General features: G+C 22.1%; 5 protein-coding genes across 5 annotated transcripts; all 5 read right to left on the bottom strand.

The window, feature by feature from the left end:
- Positions 1-569: 569 nt before the first annotated feature.
- SRAE_1000069100 (Nucleoside diphosphate-linked moiety X motif 6) lies at positions 570-2,103 on the bottom strand (the record flags this gene model as incomplete). The annotated part of the gene is made up of 4 exons (XM_024647554.1): positions 570-670; positions 1,286-1,722; positions 1,759-1,874; positions 1,912-2,103. 4 exons carry the CDS (start codon positions 2,101-2,103, stop codon positions 570-572), a joined length of 846 nt encoding a protein of 281 aa, XP_024501620.1.
- A 688-nt stretch (positions 2,104-2,791) lies between these two features.
- SRAE_1000069000 (WD40 repeat and WD40/YVTN repeat-like-containing domain and WD40-repeat-containing domain-containing protein) lies at positions 2,792-4,255 on the bottom strand (the record flags this gene model as incomplete). Its single annotated transcript, XM_024647553.1, has 3 exons — positions 2,792-3,961; positions 4,006-4,201; positions 4,245-4,255. The coding sequence occupies 3 exons, from the start codon at positions 4,253-4,255 to the stop codon at positions 2,792-2,794; spliced, it is 1,377 nt and encodes a 458-aa protein (XP_024501619.1).
- A 1,001-nt stretch (positions 4,256-5,256) lies between these two features.
- Positions 5,257-6,397, bottom strand: SRAE_1000068900 (Hypothetical protein; the record flags this gene model as incomplete). The annotated part of the gene is made up of 3 exons (XM_024647551.1): positions 5,257-6,151; positions 6,189-6,247; positions 6,290-6,397. The coding sequence occupies 3 exons, from the start codon at positions 6,395-6,397 to the stop codon at positions 5,257-5,259; spliced, it is 1,062 nt and encodes a 353-aa protein (XP_024501618.1).
- A 429-nt stretch (positions 6,398-6,826) lies between these two features.
- On the bottom strand, positions 6,827-13,695 carry SRAE_1000068800 (Zormin; the record flags this gene model as incomplete). Its single annotated transcript, XM_024647550.1, has 2 exons — positions 6,827-13,546; positions 13,600-13,695. The coding sequence occupies 2 exons, from the start codon at positions 13,693-13,695 to the stop codon at positions 6,827-6,829; spliced, it is 6,816 nt and encodes a 2,271-aa protein (XP_024501617.1).
- A 1,691-nt stretch (positions 13,696-15,386) lies between these two features.
- On the bottom strand, positions 15,387-16,040 carry SRAE_1000068700 (Thrombospondin, type 1 repeat-containing protein; the record flags this gene model as incomplete). Its single annotated transcript, XM_024647549.1, has 2 exons — positions 15,387-15,878; positions 15,936-16,040. The coding sequence occupies 2 exons, from the start codon at positions 16,038-16,040 to the stop codon at positions 15,387-15,389; spliced, it is 597 nt and encodes a 198-aa protein (XP_024501616.1).
- Positions 16,041-22,054: the final 6,014 nt, after the last annotated feature.

Raw genomic sequence — 22,054 nt, 5'->3', positions numbered from 1 at the left:
AATAATGTATTAAAAATTTAATATTTTAATCAATCTTATTATAAAAGCTGAAGTTTAAAGTATTATAAATATATAATCATAAAAAAATAGTTAATTGTTTAAAAAATTTAACGAACAATATATTGTTATAAAAATTAATTATTTTAATTTAAAATTATAATAGAAGTATTCTCTAGCTATAATTCAAAAAAATAACTGTTATAAATAAAATTTGCTTCCTTTTAAAGTTTCATAGAAATATTTTTTTTATCAAATATGTGGTTATCATTAACACTAAAGTAATCAAAATTATTTAAAATAATAAATATAACGATACGAAACATTTATTAAAATTTTAAATATCCAGAAATTTTGAAAATATCTTAACAATAACAAAAATGGCACTTGGAAAAGCGCTTACTTAAAATGCAAATTATTTGAACAGATTTTATTTATTGTTAAAACAACAATTTTTCTAACTTTTTTAAATTATTACGTCATGTTTTTTTGCAGTACTTATGATTTAGAAATTTCAAAAATAATAAAATTACAAATAAACATTTTTACAAGCTTTTGAAAATGCATCGCTTTCATATTTCTGCATTTTCATACCAGCTGGCTGTCAGGAAGTTTACTTTGACTCCACCCTCGAGCCATGATAGCTCAGTTGGGAGAGCGTTAGACTGAAGATCTAAATGTCGCCGGTTCGATCCCGGCTCGTGGCATCTTTTTTAAATTATAAAAAAGTATTTTTGACTAATGAACAGTTTTAATTACAGGAAATAATTTATTTATTAAAGGAAGCTTTTTTCACATAGTTATGATTCGAAAAAATAGCGTTTTTCAAAATAAATAAAATTTGGAAAATATTTTACACACTGATAAATATCTTTAAGATCATGATGTCATTCAGTTCATTGGTTTATGTGATAACCATAAAAACAATTGTTTTTTCATTTTCAAAAAAATATTTTTGTTTATTTTTAATTATAATATTTTTTTTTTAATTTTTGGAAAAATTTTTTTTTGAAACATTGAAGAAAAAATTAGCATATTATGGTTATTAAAATAAAAATATGATTTTAGAAAAATCTCAAGAAAATATGTTTTGAAAAACTTTTATATAACACTTTTAAGTATAAAAGTAATTGGTGTAAGTATATTCTTAGAAAGTTTTTACGGTTGCATAAAAAAAATATTTTTATTGGTCTTGATGATTATAACCTTGGATTATTGGTCTTATTTGAAAAATACATTATCCAATGCTTGTTCAACCCGGAAACAAGATAATTTTTTTTGTTCCAACCTTTTTCTGGTGCTTTTTTCCAATTATCATATAATTCAATGATATTTAAATGAAAATCATGAATCTCTATTCCAGATATAATTTTAATTTCTTCTCTAGTAAACCATCTTGCAGCCTCTGTTTCATCTGGACATATTACTATGTCAATTTTGGATTCATCTTTGGGTTTTAATGCTACTAAAAAATAAATGTCACTACAATTAGGATAAGGTGTTTGATGAGAATGTCTGAAACAAATGATTCCTTCTGAAATTGTTTCCACACCAGTTTCTTCTTTAACTTCTCTTATTGCTGTATCTTCAATTTCTTCTCCATAATCTTGTAAACCCCCTGGAAATTTCCATCCTAAATAATTTCCTTTTTTTTCGCGCATCAACAGAATTTGGCCCTTTGAATTTATTGTTATACCACCAACTCCAATTGTTGTAAATGGATATCTAAAAATATATAAATAAATTTCTAATTAATTTTACCTTGGAAGAGATGATTTTTTTGTTGTTGAAAGCCACTTTGTTAACATAGCAAAATTTTCCTGAGCATGATGATACTTAAATCCTACTTTTGTCAATATAGGAACCCAATCACTTTGCTAAATAATTTTTTAAAGTAAGTTATAAAATATTTACCTCAATATTAACTTTAATCCATATACAATTATAATGTTTTTCTCTCCATAAAGTTTCAGAATATTCAAGTACATTTTTAAGATCATTTATAGATAAAATATTTTTATATGCATTTGAATTTACAATCAAACCATTATACTTGTCTTTGCGTCCATCTAAATAAGTGTTGATTTGTTCTTTTATAGATGCCATAATAATATATGATTCTCAAAAAATTAAAAAAGTTTTTATATTTTTTTATTTCCTCTGATCTAAATATTTAAATTTATAAAAAGTAATAAAATATAAAATTAAAATAATTTTATGGTCTTTAAAATTAGAATATAATTAAATATCAGATAATAATTAAAATAATTTTAAAATTACTTATAAAAGTTATTTTCTAATTAGATGCATAAATAAATAACCATGTACACTACACTTGGGAAAATGTCTTATTAAAATAAATAAAAAAAACTAAAAATTACCATGAACATAAAAAATTTTATGGTTTCATGAATTAAGAACAATTATATCATTTCTGATTATTAAATTTGACAAAGTGAGTATGTAACGTTATAATTAAGCAATTTTTTAAACTACAAATAATTAATAATCAAACTTGAACGATGTTTATACATTAATAAGATGAAAATTACATTTCTACTTTAATTCCTGATATTAAAATTTTACACATTTTACCATGACATCTTATTCATATAACAATGTATTCAATATTATAGTAGTAAATATAAATAAAATGTAGATAATCAATGAAATATTTTGAAAAAATAAAATTTTTACGTAAAAATGATTTATGATAGATTTACAATGTTAAATGACAAATTTAAAAACAAAAAACATATGTACAAAAATAATACAAAAATATTAAAAAAATAAATTAAATTGTTTCATTATGCAAAGTTTCTCTTTTATACCGTTCTTGAAGTTTAATTATCATTTGCTCAGAAAGCAAAGGTTCATTTTTTTCTTCAATATCATCATTTGGATCAACATCAATTTTGGCTGGTAAATACCATACATTTCCTGTTTGCAATGAAAGGTCATTTAAAGGTACATTATCTTCGTCTGAAGAACAATAAACGGCATTATCATCTAAAGTTTCAACATCAATAATATCTTCTTCTGCTTGTTCTTTATTTATTTGGTCCTGTGAAGCATCCTCGTCTTCTAAATCAAATTCACCTTCTTTTTCTCTATATTTTATGTTATCTTCTATTTCAGTAAAATCAGGTGCAAAACCACTCCAATTTTCAGCACAAGGATCCTTCCAAATGTAAACTTCACCTTTATAAACAGTTGAAATAATTGGTTTTGTTGGATGCCATTGAATATCAGTGGCTCCATTTCCTGAATTATTGAACAATCTCTTGACAACAGTTCCTGTAGATCTTTCCCATATAAAAATACCATGGTCTTTTTGTACCAATCCACATACATAATCCATTGTACCATTTGCTGCACATTTTGCCCATGCTCTTCTATCAACTGTATCACTAAATTTATTATTCGGTTCTAATGTTTGACCTCTACTTGTATTTAACATACTTTGAATACTGTAACAACGTAAAATTTTATCTGAATTATTAGTTAATGCAAAATCTCCCTTTCTTGATATCCAAATTTGTCTAATTTGATGATTTCCACCTTGTTTAAAATAAGTAATTATAGATAAAGTTACAGCATCATACACAACTATTTTTCCTTTTGAAGAACCGCAAAAAATATATTTACCATGTCTTTCAAAAGCAAAACATGTAAAATTATCTTCTCCTGTACCAGGAATCTGATAAATTAAATTTTTACAATGCAAAGTTTCTGTATTATAAACTTGAATTGATTGAGTTAGATTATATACAACTAATTGTTGATTATTGCGTGGATTAAACAAAGCTGATAATGGAACACCATTACTTCTTATGTATTTCACTGGTACACCTTCAACAATATCCCATATAATTATATTCATATCTTGTGATGTAGAGACCAAATAACGACTATCCCGACTAAAACACAATGAATGTATTACTGATACATGTTGTGTAAAATGCTAGAAAATATATAATTTGAAAAATCCATTAATTATTATAGTACCTTAACAATAGCTTTCCGAATATCATTATGGTTCATAAGAAATATTCTACCATCTAAACAACCTATGGCAAAAATACTTCCAAAACGATTATATTTAGTAACACAGGCAACTGAACCCATTGTATCAATCTTACCATCAACAACTTCTGGGTAAGGCATAACACACCGTGAATTATCAATTACAGCATCCATTTTACTAAAATATTAGTTAATAAGTAATAAAGATAATATTTAAATACAATTGGACCATATAATGGTAATAGTCGTAACAAGAAATTATTTGGGAAATTATTTACTCTAAAAAAGTAGCATGTTTTAAATGTATGATTATATAGAGTAGTTTATGAAAGTTTAGTTATCAAACAAATATTATTAATAATACAAACTAGGGAACAATTTTGGCACTATTTAATTTTATTAAAACTATTTTTGAAAGATTATTTTAAAGATTTCAATACCATTTTCCCAATTAATTATATTTGTAATGAGTTTTTACTATAAAATTTTTTTAATATTTAAAAAAATGTCTTTTCAGAGAACCTAAAGAAATAAAAAAATAGAAATGAAATTTCAAAAATATATAAAATGGCAAAAAATATTTCCACTAATAATAACTATTTTCTTTGATTTATTATAAAGTGTAAAATGATATTTTAACCTACTAAAAAAAGTAAAAAAAAACCTGTCTAAAACTTTTGAATTACAAAATAAAAAACATTTTTTTTAATCAAAATTTTGAAGACTAAATAAAATTACTTAGGATAAATTTGATTCTTACAGTTTTACTCTTAAAATAAAAATTTTAAAGAAGTAACTAATAAGAAAAAAAATTGCTAAACTCTTTTAAATTAACATGTCAATTTAATTTACACAATAAGAGTAAAAAATTTTAAGTATATCATACAAAAAAACAAAATTGAATTCTTATTGTGAAGATAGTTATTGAGATTCAAAAAAGAATTCAATTAAAATATTTTAATAACGTCTTTTAAAATAATAATATTTAGATTCTGATTTAAGATTATTGTTATGTTTAATCCATGAATTCTTGATATAAAGACTTTTAAAAATCTATAGATTTAGAAATAACAGTTGAGAGATTTTACATACAATATTTAAAGTGCAACTTAATTTTATTAAAAAATTAAAATACAACAACTCCTACTAACAACGATTTCATATTAAAAAAATTAACAATGGATATATCAAAACATTTTTCTAATCAACATAAAAATACGATTTAATATTTTTTTAAGCAGTTACGTTTCTCATCATCTCTATTATTTCAGCAAATTCCTTTTTTCCTTGCTCCAAATTTTTTCTTATGTGTTTATACCTTATTGTCTCACTATAATTGGGATCTATATATCTTTTAGAAATATTTCTTTCAAGAGCTGTTTTCCAATCACCATTACTATTATGAACATCTTTCAAAATATTAACCATATTAACAAATGGTAAAAAAAGTGGTCCTCTTTGCCATGTTACGTATTTTTGTATTGGTAAACAATAAGCCTGTACATTAGCTTTTGCAGCCATAGCTTTTGATTGAGAATGCCGATCCCTATTGAAATTAATAACATAATAATCAGCATCTAACGGTCCATCTATAATTCTCTTACTTTTAAGTGAAATATACACTGCTTTCTTATCTTTAGGTATATATTCATGAGGAGGTCTTTTGTCAAAATCTGGTAATAAATCATCTTCAGTATTACTATCGTTTAAAAAGTTAATATATTTTTTCCAAATATTTAAACTTTCTTCAGTTGGGTTAAAACCAGCTATATTTATATCCCAAGGGTTTGGTGACGTATAATTAATGTTTAAAACATCTCTTAATTGAATAAAATTAGTTTTACTTTCCATCATACTTTTTGGATTATATGTATAAGTTACATCAAGTACAATTTTTGGAGTTTCATTCAATATAATATTAGAAATCAAATTTTTTCCGTAATAATGTTTAGCTTGGATTTTAGACTTAAGTGGATTAAAACAAAGACGCATCGGATCTTGGTCAAGCATATTTAAATCTTGTTTCATATTTTTTTTTTCCATATTTTTTAATTTTCTTTTGTCTGTCAAGGCTAGATACTTCAGGTATTTCCCAAGCTCTTCTTCATTTTCTCGGTACGAAATAATACTAAAATACTTAAAATAAATTTTTTTACCATACTTACTATTTCGCTCTTTCTTCATCTATTACGGTGGGAAAAAATGGTGCCATGTATTCATAAATCTAAAATAATTTTACTACTAATTAAAATTTTTAATAACTTACAGAGATACGTTTAATTAATACCTCAATTTCATTGTTAGAAATTTTTTCATTTTGAGCTACTTTTCTTACGAAATTAGTAAAATCCAAAGTTTTTTTAAGGGCGGACATTTTATATGTATAATTTAATTTCGTATTAAAACGATATCCCAATTAACTTATTTCGACACGATAATAGTGAAAATTGTTGAAAAAAAAGATAAGATTATTTAAAATTTTTATTTTTATAGTATTTGTTAATAATATTAAGTCATGTTCTTGGAACCATAATCATAACTCTACCTAAAATTTATTATTTTTTTGGATTTCTTTCAGATCTGGTGTACCGTAAAATAACTTTTTTAAATAAAATTTTTTTTCTACACTAAAAAACAAAAAATTATAAGAAATAAAAGGCAAAAAAAAATTTTTTCAAAACAAATTATTTTGAAGAACTATATTTTTATGTATTTATTTATTAGAATAAATTTTTTATTACTATAATGAAATAAATTTAAATATTAAAAAAATAAGTAATTTAATTTAAAAATACAAGATACATTAAAAATTAACTTTAGGATTTTCGATACTAAAAACTTCGTTCTTTGATATCTCTTCATTACCAATTCTAGTTCCTTCCATAACTTTAGTTACATGAAAATAATTTCCTGGGGCTTGATCAGGATTTCTAACTACAAGATCAGCTGTACTTCTTGCTTCACCAGCAATATTTTCTGCCAGACATGTATATTGTCCTCCATGAGAAGCATTAACTTCAGGAATAATCATTGAATAAGTAGAATTACCTTCATATTCTACATAAAAACCATTTTCACCATTTTTTAATTCAACCCCATTAATTAACCATGTAACTTTTGGTTCTGGATCACCAGAAAGTTTAACTTGCCACCTTAGTGATTGACCTTTTATGGCTTCCTCAGAGATAAGACGTTTTAAAAAGTCTGGTGCTATAGTTTTAGGTCTAACAACTAATTGTGCTGATGATGTTGCCATACCAAAAGCGTTTTTTGCTGTACATATATATTTACCAGAATCATCTGGTGATGTTTTTCTAAATGTTAGTCTTACTTTTGAACCAATATATGATGAAACGATATGTGGATAGTCATATTCATTTAAAATTATATTATCTTTACTCCAAATAATTTCAGGAACAGGCCATCCTGTAATCATACCTTCAAAAGTTGCACTTTCACCAATTGCTGAAACAGTTGATGTTAGTGTTTGTGAAAAATGTGGTGCTTGACCAGAGATTTCATTTTTTGATATAGATATACTATCATCTGTTGAACCATATTTTCCTGAGAGGTCTGTTGATTTAAGAACATTTCTATATAATTCACCAGCTTTATCTTGACTACCATTAGATTGCCTCCAAAATGGTGGTGGTTTATTATAACTTCTGACTGGTGTCGGTATTAAAGATTTAGGTCTTACGTGAATAACAGTAGCACTTTCTCCAGTTCCCTTTAAATTAGTAGCTATAATTTTATAAAAACCTGATAATGATGTTGTTGGATTTTTAAATGTTAATGAATATGTATCACCAGAACATTTAATTTCAATTGTTTTATCATAATTACTTATTTTAGTATCATTAAAATACCATTCAATTTTTGGTCTAGGATTTCCAACCATCATACATTCAATGGTTCCTTCTTCACCTTCGTTTAATGTAAATTCATTTGGAAGAGGTTTAATAAACTCAGGTATGGTTGCTGTTGGAGAAAGACCTATTTCTGTATACTCAATTTCACCATAATCTTCGGTAACTGTTTGATTAATTCTATGCCTTGGAATTGGTGGTGGTGTAGGAGTTCCTGTAAATCCACCATCAGTCCAATAACCACCATGATCTTGAATAAATTGTTTTGTTTTTAAAATTAAATCATTTGTTGAATCTGTCAATTTATGATCATCAATGCTTTTTATACTACCATTTCTTTTTATAGTTCCAATTTTTGGAATTATATTTAATGTTGCTCCACTACGTGCCTCTCCAGATTCATTATTTGCTGTTATAGTATATAAACCAACATCTGATTGATAGACATTATTTATAATTAAATGATTCCAACCATCATCATTAGATGTGATTTGAATTCTGTCATTTGGTATAATGTGTTTTTCTTCAAATTTCCATTCTATAACTGGTTTAGGTTCACCAGAAACTTTAACAAAGAATTCAGCTTTGTCATTTTCTTCAACAGTAACATCAACTAAACTTGGTACAAATGCTGGTGGTGATGGGAGAATAAAACTTTTTGGTTTTGGTGGTGTTTTTGGAGGTATACTTTTACCTCTTTTTTGTACAGTAACCTTACAGAAGTTAATTGTTTGACCATTAATATTTTTAGCTAAACATTTATAAAGACCACTATCCTCTAGATTACAATTTTTAATTGTTAAAGTGCAATGATCACCAATAAATTTTAAAGATCTTCTAAAATCTTCAATTATTAATTCTTCTTCTTTATACCATATAATTTCTGGTTCAGGAGATGATTTAACTATACAATCAAGAATTATTATATCACCTTCATCAACAGTTGTTGTTGTTAATTCTTTTACAAAAACTGGTTTACCAATTATAGGACTTTTTTCTTTATCTTTTTGAGATTCTTTGACATTTAATGTTGCACTGCTTTCATCATGTCCAAGTGGATTAGAGATAGCTATTGTATATATAGCAGAATCAGTAATAAAAACTTCTGTAATTGTTAATTTAGCAATACCATTAGAAGAAGACATTTTAACATCATTAGTTTCAGTTATAGGTTTACCATCTTTCATCCATTTAACTATTGGTGGTGGTGATCCAGAAATTTTAGCAACAATATCAATTTTATCTCCTTCATTAGCTTGTATATCAATTAATGGTGTTATAATACGAGGTTTTAACAGAAGTCTTTCTTCTATGTTTTCAATAATCATTGTCTCATCTATTGTTGTTTGTTTTTTATTATCAATTAAATTTTTATTAATAATTTCAATTTCATTTAATAAAATAGAAATTTCTTCTTCAATAATTTTTTGTTTATGCATTACTTCATTTAATTGAAGTGATGGTTCCATACAATGAGAAATACCTTCACTAATTTTATTTTGATACACATGTGTTTCTTTTTCAATTTCAAAAATATCATTTTGAATATATGTAACTTCGTCTTCTGTAACAATATGCTTAATTTTTTTCTTAGTTTTTTCCAATTTTTCTAATGTTTCATCTTGCCATTGTTTTACATCATCAAGAATCTTTTTTGCTATTTCACCTTCTTTTGGTATTGTTAATTTTATTTTTCTATAATCTTCCTCAATTATTAATAATTCCTCCTCAAGTTTTTGTTGTTTATTTATCATACAATTTTCTTCATCAATATTATCAGAGATTCCCTCTCTAAATTTATTAATTTTTTCTGGTAAAATATTAATAACATCTTTTTTTATGTTTTGAAGCATTTCATCAAATTGTTTAACATGTTCTTCAGTTGCAATAAATTTAACTTTTGATTTCATTTCATTGATTTTCTCAAAACATTTACACTGTAAAATGTTTATTTCTTCAACTATGCTTTTTTTTCTCTCATTTACACTAGTTTGATTTTCAATATCAAGAAGAATTTTTTGAAAATCTTCCCTTAAAATAGTAGTTTCTTCTTCAATAATTTTTTGTTTTTGCTTAACTTCTACCAATTCCCCATTATTTGATGTTTTAAGAGTTGATATTTTTGAATGATATTCAGGTATTTCTTTTTCTATACCATTTATTTTATTTAAAACTTTTGAAGCATGTTCTTTTGTTTTCATTAAATTAATTTCTTTTTTGGTATCTTCTATTTTTGACAAAATGTCAACTTGCCATGTAGTTATTTCTGTTATTACTTTTTTTATTGGTATTGAGGTACGAAGTTTTTGAATTTCATCCTTAATTATTCTTGTCTCCTCTTCTATTTTACGTTGATTTTCCATTAAATGACTTACTTGAACTTTTGATGATGGAACTTTACTAATTATTATATCAATTTTTGGTTTTGTATATGAAATAGCTTTTTCAGCTTTTAAAACAATATCTTCAAGGCGATTTAAATCATTATTCTCTGTTATCTCATAAACAGTTGCTTTAACTTCTTTTATATTTTCCATAATTCCATTTTGAATAGCAGAAACTTCTTCTAATACCTCTTCAACATCTCTTTGAAGAGCAAATTTAACTTGTTCAAGGTCTTCTTTCATTATAATTGTTTCCTCTTCAATAACACGTAAAACTTCCACAAGTTTAGCAACCTGTGGTGTTGGCATAGTTATGTGAGTTTTAATAACTTCAATTTTAGGTTTCATAAGTGAGATACTTTTTTCTGTATTTGCTACAAAATCTTCAACTCTTGTTATTTCTTCTTCACTAGTAATATTAACAATAGTTGGTTTAACATTGTCAATATTTTCAAGTACCTCTTTTTGAATCCAATCAACTTCTTCAATAGTTTGTTCAATATTAATTTTAGGAACTTGTTTTTTTATTTTGTTAATTTCAACGGCAATTTCTTCAACTTCTTTATCAATGATTTTTTGTCTTTCTATCATTTTACATACTTGAGGTGTTCTTGGAGGAATTTTAGTAATAACAACGTCAAGTTTTTCTTTTATTCTTGGAATTGCTTTTTCTAACTTTCCTATAACTTCTTCTACTTTTGGTATTTGAATATCTTGAGAAATATTATGTATTTCATGTTTAACTTGTTGGATTTGTGTAATTGCATCTTCCTGTGATTCTTGTATCTGGTATATTGTTTCTTTTAGTAATACATTTTCACTATTATCATCATTAATTTTAATTTTATATACTTCTTCAAGAACAAATGTTGTTTCTTCTTCAATTATATTTTGCATTTGAACTAACTTATCAATATTTTCTTTTGTTGTACATTTTTCCTCAATAATTTTTTGAATTTTTTGTTTTATTGTTGGAAGAGCTTTTTCAACATTATAAATAACATTTTCTATTTTTCCAAACTGTACTTTATTTGTCATGTCTTTTTTAATTTCATCTTTGATTGCTTTAATTTGAGTATATGCAAAAGATTGCCACTCAGAAATTTCTTCTGTTTCTGGTATAATAGTCTCAGTTGCTGAAACTTGAGGTTGTTTTTGCATTGTAATGTAACCTTCTAAATCTTCATTTTTTTCCTTAATAATTTCAAATTTCTTTTTTAATGTATCACTTTTTTCTTCAATATATTTTATTCTATCAATAACTTGATCAACAATTTCACTTTTCACATTGATAATTTCTTTTATTTTTTCTTTTATTTCTGGTATCATTGTTTCTAATCTATTTATACCTTCATTAATAGTTTTTATTTCTTCTTCATTTACTACATTAGTTAATTTATCTTCAAGAAGTCTAATCAATTCAACAGTCTCTTCTTCCCATGTTTGTATTTCTTCAATAGAACTTTTACTTTGGATTACTTTAGTTCTTTCCTGTTGCCAATCATTCCATGCTTCAGTTATTTGATTGAATTTTACATAATGAGATTCTTGCATTTTGTACATTTGTTGTTTGGCGGTATTTTTATCAAGATAATCATCACCTAACTCATCAATATCATTAATAAATTTATCTGAATGATGTTTTTCTTGTGTCAATGTTTCTTGAATGGCATGGAAAACATTTACCATTCGTGTAGCAACATTATTATCATTAAAATTTCTTTCTTCATTAAGTAAATTAACAAGAGTATTAAATGAAGTATCAAGATCTTTTCCAAATTTAGTTACCTGATTATAAGTACTACCAAGTTTAATTCTATTATTAATAATTGCACCTAAATTTTCAAAATCTTGTTGACATTTAATAAATTTATCAATAATATTTTTATCATTAGGTGGATGGGCATTTAATTGTTTAGCAAGTCCATTAATTTCATGTTGTTTACCTATCATTTCTCTACCAAAGTTTTCATGTTCAATTAAAAATTTACAACTTTCATTGAAATCATTTCCAAATGTTGAGTGAGATTTAAGAAAATATTCACCTTTTTCTTTTATCCATTTATCAATTCTATCAATTTCATTATTAAATCTATCATTTTGTCCAAGAATTATCCTATCAGCAATTAATTCAATTTGGGATAATTTTTTTTGTAATTCATTACATTTCCTTAAAACTAATTCACCTTCTATTTGATTTTTTATTAATTCATTTCCAAAATCTAGTAATGCTTTAACTTTACTTCTAGCTAATGGAGCTAATTCTCCAGCCATTGATGGTGTACCATCTTTAAGATCTGTTATCATGTTATCAAGTTGATGTGATAAAATATCACAAGCATTAATAAATTGATTGAATTTTTTATGACCTTTTTGATTATTTTCAAGAAGTCGTAAGAATGATTCTATTGATGTCATTAAATTTGTACATCTTGGAGTTAAATGATAATATTTTGGTTCACTGTCAATAAAATTAATAATTTTTGTTAGGGAATTTTTTTGTGATTTAATTTCAGGAATTAAATCAGAAGCAATATTAGGATTCTTTTGAAATGCTAATTCTGTTCTATTAAACCATTTCTCTATTTCTGATATCTCATCTTCAAGATCCTTAATTTTTGGTGGTTCACGACTTTTTTCTATTTGAATTGGTATCATTTTTTCTAATTCATCTTCTTCCTCTTGAGCTCTTCTTTTTAATTCACCAACTAATTCCCAATTTGCTGTTAATGTTAGCATAGATTTTTCAATTAATAAACAACTATTAAGAACTTCTTTGATACTTTCATCATCATCACTTAATGCTCCTAATGTTCTTAATTGTGTAATTATCCATGCACCAAGTTCTACAGCTTCACATGTAATATCAATGATCTCATTCATTGCATCATTTAATTGTTTATTATTTTTACCTCTTAACATTCCTTTTATTTGTTCACATAATTCTTCATGATTTCCAGCCATTTGATAAAATGCAACAGTGTCTTTTAATAAGTATCCTCTCATTTCAAGTCTTTTAAGTAATTCTTTCCATGCAATAGCTAATGATTTAGCCATAGCATCATAAACATAAATATCGGTATCTTTTTGTTCAACAACTAATTGATCAGCTCTTGTTAATAATTCATCTACCTGTTGTTGTTTTGAATTTAATCTTTGCATTAAATCTTTATGCATCTCATGTAATGTTGTAGAACGCCTAAGATTTTCTCCAACCTCAAGAAGAGGTGGATTCATTGAGGTTACTCGAAGTGCAATATAATCAACACTCTGTATATAAAAAAAAAGTTTTAAAAAAAAGTAAAATAATTAAAATTTTTTACCTTTAACATTGCTAAAACAATAATAGCATTATTTTTAGCATTAATAGCAATAGTAGAGAGTGTGGTAGTTGATGTATTTTCTCCATTATCCTTCATGATACCTGTCTTATTTTTCTATAAAATTAAAAAAAATAATAAATATATATTACAATAAATCTTTTCTCATAAAAATCAATATTAAATTTAAAAAAAAAAAAGAAAGATAATTTTAAAAATAATGATATATATTTTTGATATAAAAATTAATTAACATATTTTGTGAACAAAATTATTACAAACAATATATTATCATTTTTACTATTAAAACCAAAGAATAACCATTTTATTATTAAGATTATAGGATAAACTTTTTATCAACATTCTTGAGGAGGAATAATTGTATATTATTCTAACATTCTTCCATCCTCTAACTCTTTTCATAATATAATGTTATTATTATTATTGTTGATTTAAAATATAAGATAAATTTTAATATTAGTCTTAATATCTGTATACATATAGATTATCAATTTGCCAATGCTTTTCTTCCATCATAAACTTAAGAAGTAAAAAAGTTTTACCACAATGATTATTTTTGATTTGTATAATAGTATAGATATCATATCTAAAAGATTTCTTTTATATTTTATTATATTACAACTTTTATTCTGCCATTCCAACTCTTGAAGGTATACATACTAAATATCTTTATCTCTCACTATTTTACCTATAATCTTATTAACCCCCACAAGATATAAATATATATATATTTTATGATAAAATAAATAAATATATATATACATTATTTCACTTTTTAAAGATGGCACTTTAATGTTATCTGTTCTTAATGATATACTCAATATATTATTTTAATGTTTCACTATTTTTAAATAGCTTCTGTTGACATTTTATTAAACAAATCTTATTCTTCATTCTTTAATTATATTTATTATCATTCTATATATATTTATAACACATCTGGTAAAAAAAAAAAGTTATCTGGTAATATAACTTTTTTTTTTTAATTTAATATATATTATTTCTTTTGTTTTGAATATTTATTTAAATGACCAGAAGAAAAAGATATATATATTTAGTTTGAAAGGTTATTTACACTTATTTTGCACTTTTCTTTTTGATCTTTTTTTTTAATTAATAAAAAAAAACATTTATGAGATAAATTAAGGATAAAGATGATATATAAATTATAATTTAAAAAAAAATATATATTTAAATAATAATAAAAATTATAAATGTTAAAATAAATTTTATTAATACAAAAATAATTTAAAAATTATGTTGTAAAAAAAAATATATATATATAATATATCAAAATAAAAATGGGAAATAATCATTTTTATGTTATGCTTTTTAGTATTTATCACACCTGTAATATTTATTAAATAAATATTAATATAGTTTATAATATATAAAAAAAAAGAAAAGAAATTGGTATAAATGTTTTGTGTTATCTTAAACTATAAAAAAGTTGTTTTATCTTTTTGTTTATCAATTTTTTTATTTATTATATTATTGTTTATGTTAATCTAAATATGGATATTATTAGATAAATGATTGATTATACAAAAAAAAAAGAAAAAAATTTTTATTTTAAGAATTTTTATTTTTAATAAATTAATATTTTTAATATTGTTAAATAGTTAAAATAATATATAAACATACTATTCTATATTTATTTTTTTTTAATATTAAATTTTTTATTGATATTACAAAAAATGCAACAAATGTTAATTATAATTTTTTTTTATTAAATGATAGTTATAAAAGAGAAGGTATGTTGTTTTTATTTAATCAGTCCTATGGGAAATTTCTTTCTCAATACTCCATGGATCTGTGGCCATAGCAACTTTTGTTGGAGTTTTAATTGTTACACATTTTTCTGTTTGAATATTAGTACCAAAACATGGTTCAATACCTTGTCTTTTACAGGCACGAATCCTTGTTCTTTCTCCACTTATACATGAGGACCATTGACTCCAGGATAACCAACGTGAGGCTGTTGGTTGTTTATCATCAGATACAGTAATATCTTCAGGTAAATTTTTTTCTATATTTTCATTATTATTAACATTAGAATTAACTTGAATAGTTTTAATAGATGGTTCTACAGCAAATGTGACGGTATTTTTTGTTGCTAGTATACGTGGTTTGTAGTCTGGATTAAAATGAATCTTATTTTGTATATCACCTTTATCTTGAATCATTCCAGCTGGTGATAATGGTTGGTAGGGGCGATCTAATTGAAATATAATCCTATCTCCAGATCCAACATTTAGTGACTGTTAAAAAAAAATATTTATATTAAAAAAATATGGAGGTATAATTTTTAAACTTACATGAAAGTTATCTTTATATATTTCTGCTTTTAATGGATTAATTTTATCTCCATTACTATATAATCCAGAGATTAAAATAATTGTAGTAATGATAAAGAATTTCATACTATATTTTGATTAGTAATTTTACAAAAATATAATGTAAAGATGGGAATAGATCAATTGATTTTATCTATAAAAGATAAAGTAATATATAGTAAAGAATGTCTTAAGATTAATAGTAATAATATATATATATGTCTAACGAGAATAGGTATATTTATTGGCACTGTTGTACAGTTTACTTTTTATTGTTTAAATGTATGCCAAAATGTTGATAGTAGTTATAATAATAATAAAGTTATTAATAAAAGTATTCGATAAAATGTAAGTATATTTTTTTTTTATAAAAAGAAAAAGAGAATAGCAATAAATTATTATTTTGGTAATATTTTATAATGTTAAATTTTATTAATAATTAAATATTAAATATGTTAAGATAAATAAAATATAAATTAATAAATACAATTAGGTAATACAATTTTCGATGTACTTTTATAAATAATACATAATAAATATATAGAATAATAAATGATCAGAATAATAAAAGAAGTGTATAATTAAACCCAAAAGAATTTGGGATATGTTAAATACAATAAAAGAAGGCGGATAAGGATATAAATTTCCTTAAAATCAAGTTGTCAGTAATATGAGAAAAAAAAAATAAATACAATAATATTATATAATGCTTAATTATGTGTAACAATATTTAATAAAATATTTTAAACATATATTTTTGATTATTAAAAAAATTAATATGATACTTATTTTAATAAATATTTGTTTAAAAAAATTTTTTTTTTTTAAAAATAAATACAAAAGAAATGTATAAAAAAAATTTATTTTTTTTTCAAAAATCAACCCAAATAATGACCTAATTTAACATGTTACCAAAATTAAGTTTATAAAAAAGACTTGAAAATGAAAGTAAAATTATATGATTGTTAGGTTAATGGTATGTAAATTTTTAATTTATCTTTATTATAAGTTTTTAATATATCAAGATTTATCATAAATATTTGACAAAATGAGTAATTGTCTAATTTATTTTCATTTTATTTCTAATCCTGTTCCAATACATGAAGAATGGAGTAAAATATATATAAGTTAACGGATGTCTATTTCTTTCTTCTTTTCATGATAAATAATGTTTACAAAATTTTTAATATGTAGGATACAATATTTATAAATTACTTTTTCTAATTTTCTTTTTTTTTTCTTTTTATTCTTATTTAACTTTTGTCAAAAAAAAAAAAATTGTCTTAATGTAATTTGAATCCATTTTTTTTATTTTTTATTTTCTTTGTACAAGTACATTTCAATTAATTTTTATTTTATATCAATTTTTGAAGCAAAAAAAAAAAAAGAATGTATTTATGTATTAAAATTTGTAATGAATTATAAAAGTATGTATTTTCCCTTGAATGTAACGGAAAGATAAAAAGAAGTAAGGAGTATTCTAAAAATGGAAAATAGGCTTAAATATTTGTGAAGTATAGTTATAAAGATAGTTTCTTTGAAAAAGGATAAGCTTCTCTTTATAATAATAAGGTATAATCTTTTTTCGGAACCTGACTCATCAAGTAATCAGTAACAACAAAATAAAAAGAGTACATATTTGTATATATCATTTTCACACACCTACTTTATTATAAAATTATTCATATTATTAACAATTTATGATTAATATTATTACTATTACAACCCTAATATGTATAAATATACATTCTTTCAATATTTTTATATGTTAAAAAAAAATGATAAATATAAGTATTTTAAATAAATAGATAAATCACAAACTGTCTTATAAATATTAATAAAAATAAAATGTTTAATATAATAGACAAATTTTATCATCTATCTACACCTTTTTGACCCGAAAAAAAAAGGGACACAAAAATGTATTCATTTTAATATAATATATAATTTTTTTTAATTTTTATTTTAATTTACTTTCAAAATGATACATAAAGAATGATGATGATGACATTATCAAAAGATAAAAAAGAATTTTCATTTAATTGATCATATTTTTATTGTGTCAATTATCAATTTATATATGGAGATAAGTAGAGTTCTTATTTTATCTATTTTATTAGAAGTAAAAGGAAGTATTTATCTTTTTATCATTTTCAACTTTTGTCAAGAATGAACAATCACTAAAACTTTGAATTTATATGTATTCATATAAAGTATTTATTTTTTAAAAAAAATATATAACAATATTTCTATTTTTTTTTAATATAAAATCTATAAAAATTATTTTAATCAATGTCATAAAAAAAAATATGACTATACTTTTTTTTTATGTAACATTATTTAATTAGTATCAATTAAAAAAAAAAGAAAGAATGCCACATCACAATTTAGTTTATATAAAATTATATTTTATATTATATTTATAGCATAAATAAAAGAGAGAGAGATAGAGTTAAAACTTAGAAGGTTGCGCAATAATAATAATAGGTTAAAGAAAAAAAAAAAGACATATATTTTGATGTAAAAAAAAAAAAAAATTTTTATATATTATCTTTCCCTCAAATCAAATTATCTTAATTTTAATGTATAACTATTTTAACCTTTGATAAATTACATTTCTTATTTTAATTTTTTTATTCTATTTTACTCCTTAAAATTTATTGTTAATTTGATAAATTTATTGTAATATAAAGTTTTTAGTTGATTATTGGAGGGAATACAAGAAAAAAGAAAAGTTTTTTTTTTTTTCATATAAAATTACGTTTTAAATATAATTGTATTATATCTTATTAAGATCGTAGGGGGTTTTTTTTAAATCATTTTAAATGTTAATGTGGATTTTATATAATTTTAATCATATTCTATATTACATTTCTCTCTTGTTATAAATTTGTAATATATTATTGTATTACAAACATTTTGATATTAATATTTCTTGATTATGATGATGAGTAATGTATTAGAATTAATGTTTATTAAACTTAATACTTTGATTATTAGTTTATACTATTAAAAAGTATATAGATATATTAAAAAATTTAAAATATTTACATCTATAAAATTTTATTTATAACATAAATAGATATGAAAACCAAAATATTTATTTACTAATTAATCTTTATACATATATATATATATATATTTATCTAAAGAATGTTCTTAACTTTATTATAAAGCAAAAAAAAAAGAAATTTCAAAAACAAAAGTATTATTTTATGACAATAATGATATCTAGCTTTATGAAGTAATAATAGTCATTACAAAACCTTTAAACTAGTTACAAAACGGTCTCTCTTTTTTTTTTACTCCATAATCAACGATACATTCATATGAAAAGATTCTTAAGAAAAAATTTATTTTCCTAAATAGAATGAAAAAAAATTTTTATTCGCTAATAAATATTATATATATTTATGTATTTATAAATCATTTAAAAGTGACAATATATTATATAGAATAGAATTATTTATATTAATATTTTTATATAAATTTTTAACTTAAATATATTAATCTTAAATACAAATTTTTATTAAATAGTATCTTTTTAATTTTTTTTTTTAAACTTTATTCAATATTTTATATATATATATATCTTATATTTTAATGTATATAAGGGTAAGTATTAATGTATATTTATTGAATAGTCTTTGTAATAAAAATGTTTGGGTTAATTTTTATATATATATATTATTAAAAGAAAATATTTATCTTTTAGAAAAAAGTATTTTTTTTTTTAAAGTTATGTTTAATTTTGTTAAAGTACTTGACAATGAAAAAAGATTGTTTAATTGTCATTTTTTAATAGTATATACATTAATGGAAAAAAGCAAAAATAATTATTATGCAATCATATATATATATATTTTTTTTGTATAGTAATAAATTTATAGTAGGTGGATAAGAACATTTTTATTGATAAAATGTTAGAAAGAATGATTTGAAGAATAGGAGGTGATTAAGTAATACACCCTTATTATTACTTTTGTGGTACATTCTTTATTATAACCCACTATTAATTTTTCTTTTTGAAGGCTCTTAACCCCTAATATATGACAGGAAATATTTACTAATATCATTAGAGTAAAAGGTTAATATATAACATTACTCTTTTATTTATTGTCAGTATAATTATTTTTAAATTCTTATTCTTTGATACCATATATAATAAACTGCCAAAAACTTTTACTTATCTTTGTTGAAAGAGAGATGTCATACAATCTTTAAACAGTTATCAAAATATCTATAAATATACCTTATTATTAAAAGGGAATTGTTATCATATAAGAAAGATATTATTGAAAAGAACTTTTTGCCTTGATATATCTATGTTTTATAAGTATATAATGTGTTCCTTCAAATTAAAGTATAATCATTATTTGTTATCTACATTTTTTGTAAGATTGATCTTGACCTTTCTTTGAGAAAATGCCATAAAAGAATAAGGGTATTCTCTTTAATTTAATTTCTATTAATAGTTTTAGAAAAAAAAAAGTTTATATATTACGTTAAAAGTCTTATTATCTTTTAACCTTATCTTGAAGATTTTGTACAAAAGATAGAGTTTTTGTCTTTGACAATAGAAATTTTTTTTTTCATCATACTATTCATTTTCTTATTACGGAAACATTTCTTCAAACAATATATTAATTTTTTATACTATTTAAAAAAAAAAAGTTATAATTGATAACTTTTATAATAACATTGAAAACTTTTTATACTTAAAAATCGTTTAAATTAATGTAGTGTATCAAAGAAATAAAATCAAAATCTTCAAGGTTTTTTTTTATCTTTAAATTTTTGTTATATATATATTTATATACAATTATATTTCTTTTCTCTTTCTCAAAATACTCATTAAACAGTTAAAATTTTATTAAACTATTACTATATATATATATTTTTTTTTAAATTTATTGAAATTTTTGTTATTAAATAAAAATTTTTCAAAATATTTATGTATATTTTAATTGTTAATATGAATTTTAAAATATACCTTGATCATTGTATTATTGTTAAACAATTTAACGGTAAAAAATAATCTTTTATCTAGTTACCTTTAAATTTATTACTACTATTTTTATTTATATATTTTTTGACTTTACTTACACCATATTTTTATTATTTTTATAAATTAATATTTTTTTTTATTTTATATTTTTTAATAGATATAGTTATTTTTCATTTTTAACTATAAAACATATAGTATTATATTGTATAAACTATAATTATATGGATAATATTATGTTATTATTAAAAAAAAATATTTTATCATAAAAAAATTATTATTATATAAATATACATATATGTACTTATTTACTTATAGATTAAAATATAAGAAAAAAAAAACTTTTTTTTGATATTAAAATTTTCTTGATCATTTGATTAAACAAAATAAATGCACTATATAATCTCATGTTTCTTTAATAAATTTCTTATTTATAAAACAATACGATATTGTGTGTAAAAACTTTATTTAGTTTTTAAAACCTTGTAATTAATTTACATTTTAATAGATACAATGTTTTCATAATTGATGCCATGGCACAACCTCACAAAAATAATTTTCCCGCTCATCTACTTTTAATAGTTTATTCAATCTAAATTATTCTTTTCATTATTTGAATTTTCAATTCATCATTCAACTATTTTTATTTTAAAATTTTTTTTTTTTTTACATTTATAAATTATGTTTTATTTTTATTAATAACTCTAAAACTTTTACTTTTTTTTAAAATATAATTTTATTTTAAAAAAAAGACTATTAAATAAATTTAATATAATTATAAAAACTTTATTAGTTGATATGACTGGTGGTATAAAAATTTATTTTATATAAATTATTTCCATTTTTATGTTAACATTATATGAAATATTTAATAAAAAGAGACGTACCAAAATGACAATCATACAAAATATATACATTATTATTTTTACAGTAAAGAAAAAGGGGGTTAAAAGTATAACATATATTAGTTACATCAAAATTTTTCTATGATTATAATCTTTTTTTTTTTTTTTTGTTGTCAAATTTAGTATAAATAATATTTATTAACTTTGAAAAAGAAGGAATTGTTTTAAAAGTTTTGCATTATTATTATTAA

Source organism: Strongyloides ratti (genome assembly GCF_001040885.1).
Source record: "Strongyloides ratti genome assembly S_ratti_ED321, chromosome : 1".
NCBI lineage: Eukaryota > Metazoa > Nematoda > Chromadorea > Rhabditida > Strongyloididae > Strongyloides > Strongyloides ratti.
Note: the sequence above shows the minus strand (reverse complement) of the source record. Positions and strands in the feature narration are given on the sequence as shown.